This window comes from Scomber japonicus, chromosome 19, assembly GCF_027409825.1.
Source record: "Scomber japonicus isolate fScoJap1 chromosome 19, fScoJap1.pri, whole genome shotgun sequence".
Taxonomy (NCBI): Eukaryota; Metazoa; Chordata; class Actinopteri; order Scombriformes; family Scombridae; genus Scomber; species Scomber japonicus.
In genome coordinates this window covers 2,702,543-2,714,679 of record NC_070596.1, presented here as the reverse complement: position 1 = coordinate 2,714,679, position 12,137 = coordinate 2,702,543, and the positions used below count along the sequence as shown (strand labels likewise).

At 40.5% G+C, this 12,137-nt stretch overlaps 1 protein-coding gene across 3 annotated transcripts in view; it reads left to right on the top strand.

Annotated features, from left to right (window-relative positions):
• Window positions 1-774: 774 nt before the first annotated feature.
• The window catches only part of LOC128380061 (pre-B-cell leukemia transcription factor 3-like), a 76,874-nt gene continuing 65,511 nt past the window's right edge, over window positions 775-12,137 (top strand). For 2 of the 3 annotated variants that reach the window (XM_053339744.1, XM_053339745.1), the window contains exons 1-2: window positions 778-977; window positions 2,906-2,979. In XM_053339744.1, the coding sequence (XP_053195719.1) occupies window positions 778-977; window positions 2,906-2,979 (274 nt within the window). Of the gene's footprint in view, window positions 978-2,905; window positions 2,980-12,137 lie in introns of all 3 variants that reach the window. The other variant, XM_053339746.1, reaches the window with a different exon arrangement.

The window sequence follows — 12,137 nt, the reverse complement described above, 5'->3', positions numbered from 1 at the left end:
ACAATTACTGTTTGAAAAGGTTTTAAATCCATATTTAGAACAAATCTATTGCTATGGAAGAATTAAAAAAACAAAAACATGTTAAACTAAGTGTGTTACTGTTTTTTTCATGGGTGAATATGCCCATTTACAGCTGACACATTGGAAAAATCTTGTTTTATGGAAATTTATAATAGACCTATCCTCATATCTTTGAATGGATTACTAATCCCTTTGACTATCCTAAATGGGAGTGTTTGTGTATGCTGCTATTTGAATCACATAGAGCTAAGCCATTGTTCAAACTTTGAAAAGTAGTTGATGCTCAACATCATCAGCTGACTGTGTTACAAGTTGGGACCTACAGTGCCGCTGGGTCAGTAGTATAGGTCTAGAGAAGTTTGCAGGCGGTCAAACGGGGACGCATAGCGCGCTCACTGGAGGAGGATCGGCTCGGCAGTCGTGGATGAGACGCAGCGAGGAGAGGAGCAGTGTGAGCGACCCTGAGCAGCCAGCAGGGCTATATGCATGCTGTGGACAGAGGAGGAAAACAGCCACCAGCCTCTTTGTGTGTGCAAGTTGATAAGTGAACATAACGGAACACACACACACACACATCCCCACACACACCCTTGGAGAATATTTCGCACATGTGGAGTTAACCTAAATCCCGTTCTACCATCTGTACATCACTCCTGCTCTGCTTCCACCTGGTTCCTCTTTGTTGGATATTATTGCAGCTTTGAGATTACTGTCCTTTTCCCCCCCATCTCTCGCATCGATTGTGCTGCGGCAGACATGGAGGATCAGGGCCGGATGATACAGTCTCTGAGCGGCGTGAGTCTGACCGGACACTCGGTGCAGCAGGGAGCCGTCGGACTGCCTCTGCCCCACATCCACGACTGTACAGACGGGGACGGAAGGAACCAAGACATCGGGAGTATTCTGCATCAGATCATGACCATCACTGACCAGAGTCTGGATGAAGCGCAGGCAAAGTTCGTCCTGCTTTTTTAAATGAATGCAAATATAGTTCCATTAAACGCCTTTACTCCGGTTTAACTACGGCCATAGGCAACTTTTGAAACAGTAGGCTATGTTTTCTGATTAGACAACAGTGCTGTATTATTATGCATTAATGTGAAATATTAATGGAATCATCTAAAGCTTTCAAAGACGAAATGACTCATAATGTAGGTTAGTTAGAAGTGAAATAAACCTGCTGGTGAGTGCATGTTCTGACCTTTCACATTATGGACCAAAGACGTGGTAGGTTCGTGCGTAAAATCCTGAGTCTCAATAATATCTTGTTAGATGACTTAAGTATTCTGTTTGCTTGCTAAAGAAAAGAAAGGAGAGGCGAAGAGTTCTAACTTTTCAACACATTTACTAAGGAATGACAGGCAATTACAGACTGTTAATGATGACATGCAATGATAAAACCGTCTCTAAACATAAGGGGGCATTTCTCAATCATCCTTGAAATGCCTTTATCATATAATTTAAAGGTACACATACCCTAAAAAATGAAAGAAAGTAAACTCAAGTCTTTATTTATTAATATCAACAACATTGATGACCAACTCATTGCCAAACGTCTCCTGGGCTTTCTCATTATGGTTGTTTTAACCACTCACATTCATTTAGAAATGTTCTTATAATTGCATTTCATTGAATGACTGTTTTAAAGGCAGTGATTGTTCTCATACCTCAGTCATGTTGGTTATGTCTGCCATCAGCTCAAACATCTCAGTATAGGCATAACATAACACTCATATGTTTCATAGGTTGAGTGACCTCATTTGAAGGCATCTCAAATGTACATGGTGTACATAGATATGGACATATCTTGACAGCATTTAAAATAAATGGCTCTTACTGTAAAACAAAAAAGCTGCAAAAAATCATTGTGCTTACTTAACCCATCAGATTAATGTCATCAGCTGAAGTCCACTGGGTTGGACCATTCATTGTTAGAAATCTTGTGCTTCTTATAATGAAATCAAATCTTTTAACCCTTACATTTTGTTAGGGTCAAATTTCTGTAAACAAAAACAAAACAAACAAAAAAAAACAATGACATTTTCTTTTACTCTAAAATTTGATGACTTTTCCTAAAGTGGCCCAATGCTATACACTTCTGTATAGATGCTACAAATGTTTGTCCATTGAGGCTGTTCTGGGTCAAATGATCTCTGTATCTATTGACATGTGTTTTAGTGAAATGAATAGTTCATAGTTTTAATAAGGATTTCTTTTTATGATGTAGCAGTGAAGACTGATGGCTCTAATGGTTATACAATAAACCCCACACTTCCATAAAGTTCTGCTCATTTTCACTTTACATTAAATACATAATGTGTATGTCAGGGTTAAAATGATGATTTAATATTATACCCAAATGTTTCTGACTCCTCTTCCTGTTTTGCATTTCTGCCATGCTGCTGCTCTCTGTCATACAGCAACTTAAAACTCAGCAAATGTAAAAGCAAAAGTAAAAGTCTGGTCTAATTAAAGTCTTAGTTACCAGGCAGCAGTCAGATTTTAAAGCAATGCATTGTCACTGGTTGAGACCATTAAAAAGGTTATGTCCATGATAATGGGTGCTGAGTGTAACAGTGGAAAATAGACTGAAATGGACTTCATTTGATTAAATGCAGCTCTTCACCCATTACATTGACTTGTTATGTATAAATTCAATCTTAAACATAAAGAGTTTAGGGGCTTTTAAGTTGTAAAATGAAGGGGTTTTCCATCCTACTGAATCTGCTGTAGTTTCTTATTCGTTACAATTGATCACTCGTTCCATGTTTTTCTTCTTCCCTAGGTGAAAAGAAGCTGATATTATATACTTACATATCATTCCATTATATCTGGTTTAAATGTTGTTGGCTCTTCAATCTACACTGTCTCTGTGCTTTGGTAGGAAACATGGATTGAACTGCCACCGGATGAAGCCTGCACTCTTCAGCGTCCTCTGTGAAATCAAAGAGAAAACAGGTGAGTGATTTATTATCTGGCTGATATCATGTCTTTCCTCCTATCTGTCCATTTATCACCAAATGTGTCCATCTGAAGAAAATGATTCTCACACTGACACGACCTCAGGCAGCAAAACAAACCCTGCTTGGGTCTCACATGATCAGACTATAAGGAGCTGCGTGTTGTTGGGTTTCTGCAGTGGATAATACTGTGGCATCAGAAAACAGTAAAAAAAAACAATGCATGCAAACTCAAAGTAGTGCAGTGTGTATTTGTGTGGCAGACAGTGAAGCTGTGAGACAGCAGAGGTGTACTCATCATCTCTTCATCTGAAGCAGGACTCTCAGCGGTTGTGAAGTGAGTGCCTGGTAACCATATAAACAAATGTGTTCAGGGATTACTGCAAACATACAGCTTGCATTGCGCGTGTAAGTGTGTGTGTATATGTGTGTAATGCTCAGAGCTGGCTCGAGCTAGAGAGAAGCCATAATGCAGCAGAGTATTTGTGTATTCACAGCATTGACACAGTCTAAAGTAAAACAACCTTCCTCCTCTGTGCTGAATACAAAGCTCTCATCATGGAACTCATTTACTGTGTTTTTTCTTTATATCACGTCCTCTCACTCTGATGTAATCCGGCTTTTGTAAAGGACTTCAGAACTCTGTGTTAATGGACTATGACACTTCTTCATTCATCTGTTCATTCATGAAAAAAACATTCATTATTTACAGCGATGGCTGCTTATGGAAGCTCCCTTCATTCAATGTCAAAACCAAACTGTGTGCAAGAATTTGTGTTTTTGTCTTTTTAAAATCTTGAATTATCAGCTGCTAACACAACCAGATAAATCCACCAGGGAGGAGTGTAGATATTGTGTTTTGTTATTTGTCTATGGGTCAATGACATTTTTTGTGTCCATGTGGTTTAGTCATAAAGAGGTTCAATCGTGAATATAAACATATGAATACCATCATTAAATTTCTGCTTTTAATCCATTTAGAGAGAATATATTAGAGGATTATGGCAAAAATGTCTAAGTGGTGTAACCATAAAAACTTTGTACCAAATCATTCAACTTGCTTATAAACAGTAAATTGTCAATAAAACACCATATCAACTAGTTTGGCATGATCTTACATTATAACTTTTATATTAAATAAAGCTAATGGAATACAATTGTTCACTTAAACACACTGTAGGTGGATATTTATTATTTTGTGGTTACACCATTTTCACATTTTCAGGAGCATTCAGTTTTACTTTTGGTAAAAATGGTGCAAATGTCATTTCAAATGATATAAAAGAAACAAAAATACTAAATGTACATTTTAACAAACCTGATGCTGCTTTTAAACTTTTTAATATATTTTTGAATTGCTCAACTATTATTTGTCACTGAGCCATTTTCTATTTTCCTCTTATTCTGACTCTATAATGCCTATAGAGGCTTTGTGTAAAGCATGAGCTGTCTAGCGGTGATATAAAATGCTGTCAGTAACTTCTTTTGTATTATTATTGATATTATTTCTCTGTTGTGGGGATTATGTTTATTACTGGACCAGTTGCTGCTGATTGTTGGTTTTTCCTTTACATGTGTGGATTTGATATTACTCTAAATTAAAATAAATAAGAACAATATTGTGAAATGATTGAGGTGGGTATATGTTGCCAATTAAATACACAGTAAGTAGATGCTGGCAGTTAGAAACTAGCAGTTTAGGTTAACTACATTTTTATCAAGATTGTTTTCATGAAAAAACAAAAATATGGAATGTTCAGATTTTCCCGCCATATGCAGCAAAACAAGTCAAAGCCGCTGAGCTTCATGTTGCAGAGGTGAATGAGAGTCAGTGACCCTCTGCTGCAAATGTCAGAGCAGACTATATGATGATATAAAGAGACAGTAACCTCTACATCACCCTGCCACTCTTCCTGCAGTTTAGTTCACAAACTGAAATGGTGTTAGTCTTCTGAGTGAACTGTCTGTGTTGTACTTTAGCAGTTGGAAGTGTGCATCAGTGTACTAGTGCAGTGGTGGCACTGTAGGAACAACAACTCCGTTTTGGATTTTGCTCATGGCTGGATCTACTATATGGGCAATCCTGGGCAGAGAGGGGCCCTTAGTGATGGACGGGGGGGTTATTTTATTTTTTTTTGTTGGGCTCTATGGAAATATGGCACAGGGCTGAACCTATTCTCTTGATGTTGAGAATAATGGAAACTTAGTGAATATAGAATTACAAGGTCTACACCCAACATCAGCATTATCCAACTGGAATAAAATAGAGTTGTGTCCAGGAAAATTAAGTCTCATCATTGCCGGTTTTATTTGTCAGTTTAATGGCTGAGCTACAGGCTACAATGCACTGTGGTTAGGTTGTATCAACGAGTGTGTGAAAAAATCATCAACTAGCAGAAAATGGACAGCGCCGGCAGTAACCAAAAGCCTGCTAAAAGAAAGAAAAAACAAAAAGAAAAGGCCCCTGGGGGCACTAATCCAACCTTGATTATGTTGTACCTATTGTAATGAGGCTAGAATTTGCATAGAATGTTTTATCTGCATTGAATGGAGTCTAATGCTTACTTTTATCATGCTGTAGCACTGTATAAGCTTTCTTCAGCTTACATTGTGTCTATATTGAAATGTCTGTGTCACACATGTCTGACAGAACAGTATGTTGTTCTACAGAGAACAAAGCTCCAAATGGAGTGTTCATCCTCTGGAGAGCATGAACATGGCACTTGGTAAAATTCATGCCAATCTTCTTATAAGATTTTTATATTACTTATGTCTTATTAGACATTTTGCTCTGGTCAAATGGTCAGTACAACTATTAAGAATCATCCAGAATCATAACTGCATTTATCTGCACTTGCATTTGACTAAATCAATTGTGAGCCTAGATTGTAATAAAAGGAAGTGAGGGCAATTGAAATCATTAAGTTGATTTACCATCTGACTCAAGACTGAAGAGGTAAGCAGTTCTGAAGTCTATGGGGACATTCAGTCTCAGGGCAATCAAATAGAGAGCTAATGAGATGAATAAATCTGTCCACATGTTCATTATAGAGAGTGTATGCAAACAAATGCTTAAAAAAATAGATTGTTTTCATCATGTTGCCAATCTGTCAATCCTCGACAACAAGTATCCTGTTAGAGCTACTGGCTGCTTCTGTGACGCGTTACGGTCCACATTAGGAGTCAGTGGTTTGGAAATAGAGCAGAGTGTGAGCACTAATGGTAGAATCTCTGGTGTGATTGCTGTCGCTTGTCAATGCTTTGAAAGAACTGTTTCTATTTTTTGTGGTATGAGATTCAGCTGAATTATTAAACAGTGCATAGGATCTATACTGTAAATTTAAAGTGGCAAAAAAATAATCAGATTTATGTGTGTGCACGTTTCCCATTATGAATCACAATCAACCTGAAACCTCATATCCCACCCCCTACAGTTAACTCCCAAATGGTTAATGCAGAACCTCTCATAAATATTGATATGCCTACATATTGTTCCTGTGGAAAACAGCAGCAGGATTAAACACATTAGAGTTTGAGAGGCAGACAGCTGTTAATACAGTTTTAGGCTTAGAAAATACTTTGAAGTCCTCCAATAGGCAATTTGTTGTAAGAGACACATTAAAAAATCAGTTAAAATTGCAAATATAAGTAAATAAAAAATAATATATTGCACATTCCCTTGTATCCCCTGTCCATAAGAAAATCAATTTAAAAAATCATGAATATAAATAAACAACATACTGCATGTACCCTTTTATTCCCTATAGTCCATGTTGTACTCCAAACTCTACCCAACTACCTCAACTTGTCTAATTGGGTTATAGCCATGAGAACAAATGAGTTTTTGGCTCTTTTGGTTCTGATTTTGGGGTATCTGTATCTGGCTGAGACTCCACACACTGCCTGCTAGGGAGTCAGCTCAACAAGTAAAACTATTTCTAAAATTTAACAAAGTTATCAGATATTGATAATTGGATGCTGAAAAGCACATCATGATACACTGTCACACACATGAATCTAGTCACACAATATCTAAAAAACAACACCGTATACAGTATAACTCCAAAATCCAGCATGCAGGTGATTCTCTAATTGACAGTCAGTATGAATGCAGGGGGTGAGGAGATGTCACATGAGGTGACCGGAGAGGCAGAATGAGTGCTGTACCCGGGCATAGGACAGAGCAATCACACTAGTCAAACAAACTGGACTTCAGGGGTCAAACGTGCCCGGTCACAGTACAGACCACCAAGTGTGAGTAGGATCACCCAAACAATGCAGCGGAGTACTCAGATACTGAGTTAAATATACGTTCATGCAATCAGACAGCTCAGGATGGTTGTATGATTGCGGAGCTGAACGATGGACTTTGACTGATGTGAGGTGTCTGTTTACATTTTCAAGTGTTTGCATATAATGAGAGAAATCAGTGCCTGCAAGTTTCCCAGTTGCAATTACATATTCTGAACTGTCTACATCATTCACATCGACCTCCAAGTTGTAAATCTAGCTGGGAAACTGGTATTTTCCTGAAGGCTCCCATATAAACCTACCTACCTAGTTGTTTTAACAAGGTAAACGTTTTTAGTCAGCAGTTTAAACCTAAAGAGAAATGTAAAGTTTCCTAGTTGGGCCTGCTGCAAGTTGGTGTTACCTTTCCAGTTTTTAGCATTTGGCCAGCTAACATCAGTCTACTGGGACGATCACTACATGGGCGCTGTAAGGGGGTACAAAGTTACACACTTTAATTTTCTTGTTTCTGGCTATGTTAACCATTGTAAGCCTCTGTACTGTCCATAAATCCCCCTCTGTTTACATGAAATGGTTCAGTCCTGTCTCCTATTTTCACAGTTCAATATCAGTAGATATTGTACAGTTAGTATTGGACTATAAGAGTTGTAAGCCTTCACAGGTAGAGGTGTGGTTACAGCAATGGTTGGCATGGTCTGTGTGTGGTGTTGGGGCCCAATGTGTTATCTTTTCATGGGGCCCAAAATCCCTGGCAGCACCCCTGATCACTACCAACACCATGAGAGTTGCATCTGCAAACTGTTTATGATAAAGTGGATGTATAATGAATGTTTGATATGATCTGAAAGTAAATGTGAGATAAAACATTATAAAATATGGCTTTAGTTCACTCTTTGTCTGAGTGTACAAAATACAGTATTTGTACACCTGGATCAGAGTTTGTGTACAGCTGCTCTGGTCTTCTTTTCATGTCACCAGCCATGTCCTGTGCTCAGTGTTGGTGTTAGTTCATTTAGGTTAACAAGGAAGTTTCACGAGCAAGGACCACACCACCAATGAGATATGTTTGACAAATTTGTTAACAAGATTTGAATGAACCGTTTGTGCTCTTGATGCGGTGTGGGCAGGCCGTATGAAGGATCCGCTGCTGTACCCAGGCAGCGAGGACCCCCTTTGAACCTATGAGAAAGGAGAGAAGAACAGAAAGAGAGAGCAGGGGGTTGGGGGAACTCGAATACGGGAGTGAAAGCGGGGGAAGATGGTTAGGTTTGTTTATATAGGAGCCGGAAGGGATGTATTTGGGGTGTGTTCCTGCTCCTGAAACTGCGCTTCACAAGCTTCGATTCACGAGCAAGGACCACACCACCAATGACATACGTTTGACAAATTCATTAACAAGATTTGAATGAATCGTGGTCGTAGTGATGGGACAGAACGACAGGTAGGTTACATTAAACGTGTGAAAGGGGGTGGTCTCAGCTGAACGAGAATGATCATCCACCATGGAACCCCCATGGCTTGCATGGTTCTATCTGATGAAGTTGCGGGAGTAGCACTTGGGGGCAATGACATCCTGCCTGAGAGAAATGAGCTGCAGGGATCAGTGTAATCGAATATGGGTGATCCTGGTACCTCGATGAGGAGACAGCGGGGGTGCCGGTATCCCAGTGGTGGATGTCCTGGTTGAAGCAGAGTGCTGGCAGCCCTAGGTGCCAGGAGCCTTGACTAGAGCAGGCTGCTGTGGCAACTAAAGCTGGATGAATTTAAGGAAACGGCATGGGTCGCTGGCATCCCGGTGCCTGATGTCTATGACTAAGCAAAGTGCTGCTGTTGGATTTAAGGAAACGGCATGGGTCGCTGGCATCTTGGACCCGATGTCCACGAGTAAGCGAAACGCTGCAGTCTGAGTGGGGAGACGGCATGGGTCGCAGGCATCGTGGTGCCCGATGTCCCTGTCTAGGAGAAGCGCTGCAGTTGTAGTGAGGAAATGGCAGGGGGTGTTTATGACGCAGATGATATAGAAGCAATTTCAGGTTAGTTGTACTTGTGATAAGCTGTGTTAGTAGCTTGCGATCCGGTGCTTTTAACGTGGACGATACAGAGAGATTTCGGTTAGTATGTGTGATAAGCTGTGTTAGTAATGTGCGACACGATGTGTTTAATGGCAGATGATGCCTAAAATGACGATTGACTAGATGTACTAGCAACGTGCAACCCGGTGTTTGTAATGTGCAAGTGCGTGTAACACTGTGCAATGGCAAGTGATGTTAGAGTTGCTGCACGAGAAGCTTGCAGCTGGTATATGGAAAGGGGGGGCTGTGGTCGTGGGGATACATGGCTCTATGACGACATGCGTGCTGATCAGGGCGGTGATTGGCTTTGGCGAAAACCCGGAAGCGCGGAAGACCCGGGGCTGTTATTGCCGCTGAGTAAACAATGAAGCTTTAGCTGAGGTTGATAGGGAATGCATCCTATGCAGCAATCATTGGAGGCGGGCGGCAGTTCGGTCGCTGATGTAAAGGCGGCAGGACAGAGTGCCGTGAGTTCTGTGTGGTGGAGAGTTACCTTGACTGTTGAAGCAGCTGAGGAGGGGAGAGTTGAAGCTGCTGCTCCAGCGGCTATGTCCGTTGCTTCCCTGGTTTTTTGCCCTAGCTGATAGAGGAGAGGAAGCCACAGATCTACTGGAAGTGTCACATCAGGGGAGCGTGAGTTGAAGAGCTCCGCCGGGACGCCTGGCTGTGGTCTGCTGCTGGGTGATGAATCTTGAGTCAAGTCGGACGGGTTGATCTGCAGTTTGTGATCCGTGGTGAGTTGGCTCTTGGAGTAGTAATCGTAGCGGTTGTTCAAGTTTTGTTAATGCCATTATGCGGGAAGTACGATCTGTTTCTGGGATGACCATGAAAGCTTGACTGAAGCTGTGTCCCAATTCCGAGGCTGCATCCTTCGAAGTACGCATTTAGAGGCCGATTACGTCACAACGCCGCGCGAAGGCTGTCCCGATTCTAAGACTCCTTCAAATGCAGCCTTCAAGAACCATAAACCACAAGAATGTCAAACATGGTTATTAACTTTTCTGGAGACTGAAAAATGCAAACCTGTTAAACTCATGAGAATCAAGTGAACGTGTTTAGCAGACACTGCATTTGTATCCTCAAATCGTTGTCTCTTCCTTGGGACCTCATCCATGTTTATAGTTGATGCACTTGAGCTGAAGCTTGAGTCCTACTCAGAAGCAGAAGACAAGGACCAATGAGAAAACTCTAAAGGAATTTTTATTAAAAAGAAGTAAATTATCTTATTCTGTAGAGTGTAGAGAGCTTGATTATATTTGCCCTTATATCTCACCATCATTTGAGAAAACTATCAGCACCACATTGTCCAACCAGGTCGCTGAATATTTCTGCATCGACCTCTGTCCCTGTTGCATCCTTGTAAAATAACTTGTGCATCTGGTGGCAGGCAAAATCTCTCAAGGACTAGAAAAGATAGTAAGATAAGACTATTAAATTAATTAACTATATTGATAGACATCAGTATACATAATTCTTTGAGAAAAAAGGAAATTTCAGCTCCTTAAAAGTGAATTTTCTTTCAAGATATGTGAGGATACAATATTACGAAACTTGCAGAAAGAGGTTATAAAACAGCATGTGTATTTTTAAACTTTTTTTCTAAGTCTTTAAGCTAAAGAAAAATAACTTACCAATTTCGTGGAATTGAAGAAAGTCAAAGTGTCCTTCTACCTCAGCCAACTTCACATACTTCTGCTGTCTGTTGTGCTTTACCTGTACCAGCATTTTTACTTGGACATGCAAAAAAAATTCACAAAGTAAATTAACATTAACAGGAATAAGGATAAGATAAGTCCCGGTCACACAGACAAGACAGGAGAAACACATGTCTACATGTTTGGACATGTTCATGGTCAACCACGGCAAACAACAATAAAACAGGACTGTTCGCTCCAGCCTCAAACAAGACTTTATACAGTAAAAAAGATAACAGCAGCTTGTTAACTTGTCATTGATAGTTACAGACAGTTTTAGTAACTAGCAGTTAGCTAATTAAGCTAAAGTTACTGTATCTTGCTAGCTCACCACACGTGGACAAATTTGCTGTTCAGTCCTGGCAACAGACAAGGCTTTGAAAAGTATATATTCGATGTATTATTGTATACTGCAATTCACACCATCAATTCATAATTGTTTTAGTAAGTTTTAACTAAATTTCACTTACCGTGTTTGACATGCATGAGAGGAGGAAAATGGCACTGACTCTCTTCTCTCAAACTGAAGAAGTGAAGTGCAGGGAGCAAAGGCGGAGCTTAATTATGTCTTTGCAGAGTTAAACTAACACTGATCTGATCAACTCTGTGAAATAACTCTGACTCTGTACACCATTTAAATCCAAATGTGTTAAATTTACACTTTGGGAGTTAAAATCAACTCCCAGATGTTTAACCCTGAAATTTTAACTCTCCAATTTTTGCTGTGTATTGTGGCACCCCATCCATGTCTCCAATCCTGGTGGAGAAGGTTCAGCAGCACTGCCAGTGACTCTCTCCTCAACCTGAAATCCTGCCAGGTCTTTCGTCTGTCAGTCTGTTTCGTCTTTCTCGTCTTATGGGCGGGAACAGCTGGTGACGCAGCTGGTGATGCAACCAGGAAATGCTTCGAAGGCTAGACCGTCTCATTTAACAACGGTTGATGCATCCTTCGGAGGTTCCTCAGAAGGCTGCATCCTTCGAAGGCTGCAAAGGCCGTGTCCTTCGAAGGACCTGGCAGCACCCCTGAACTCGGAATTGGGACACAGCTTCGAGCTGTGTCCCAATTCCGAGGCTGCCTGCACGTGAAACTTACGGTGGCCCTGAGGGGCAAACAACAACGACAAAAAGGAAAACAATGA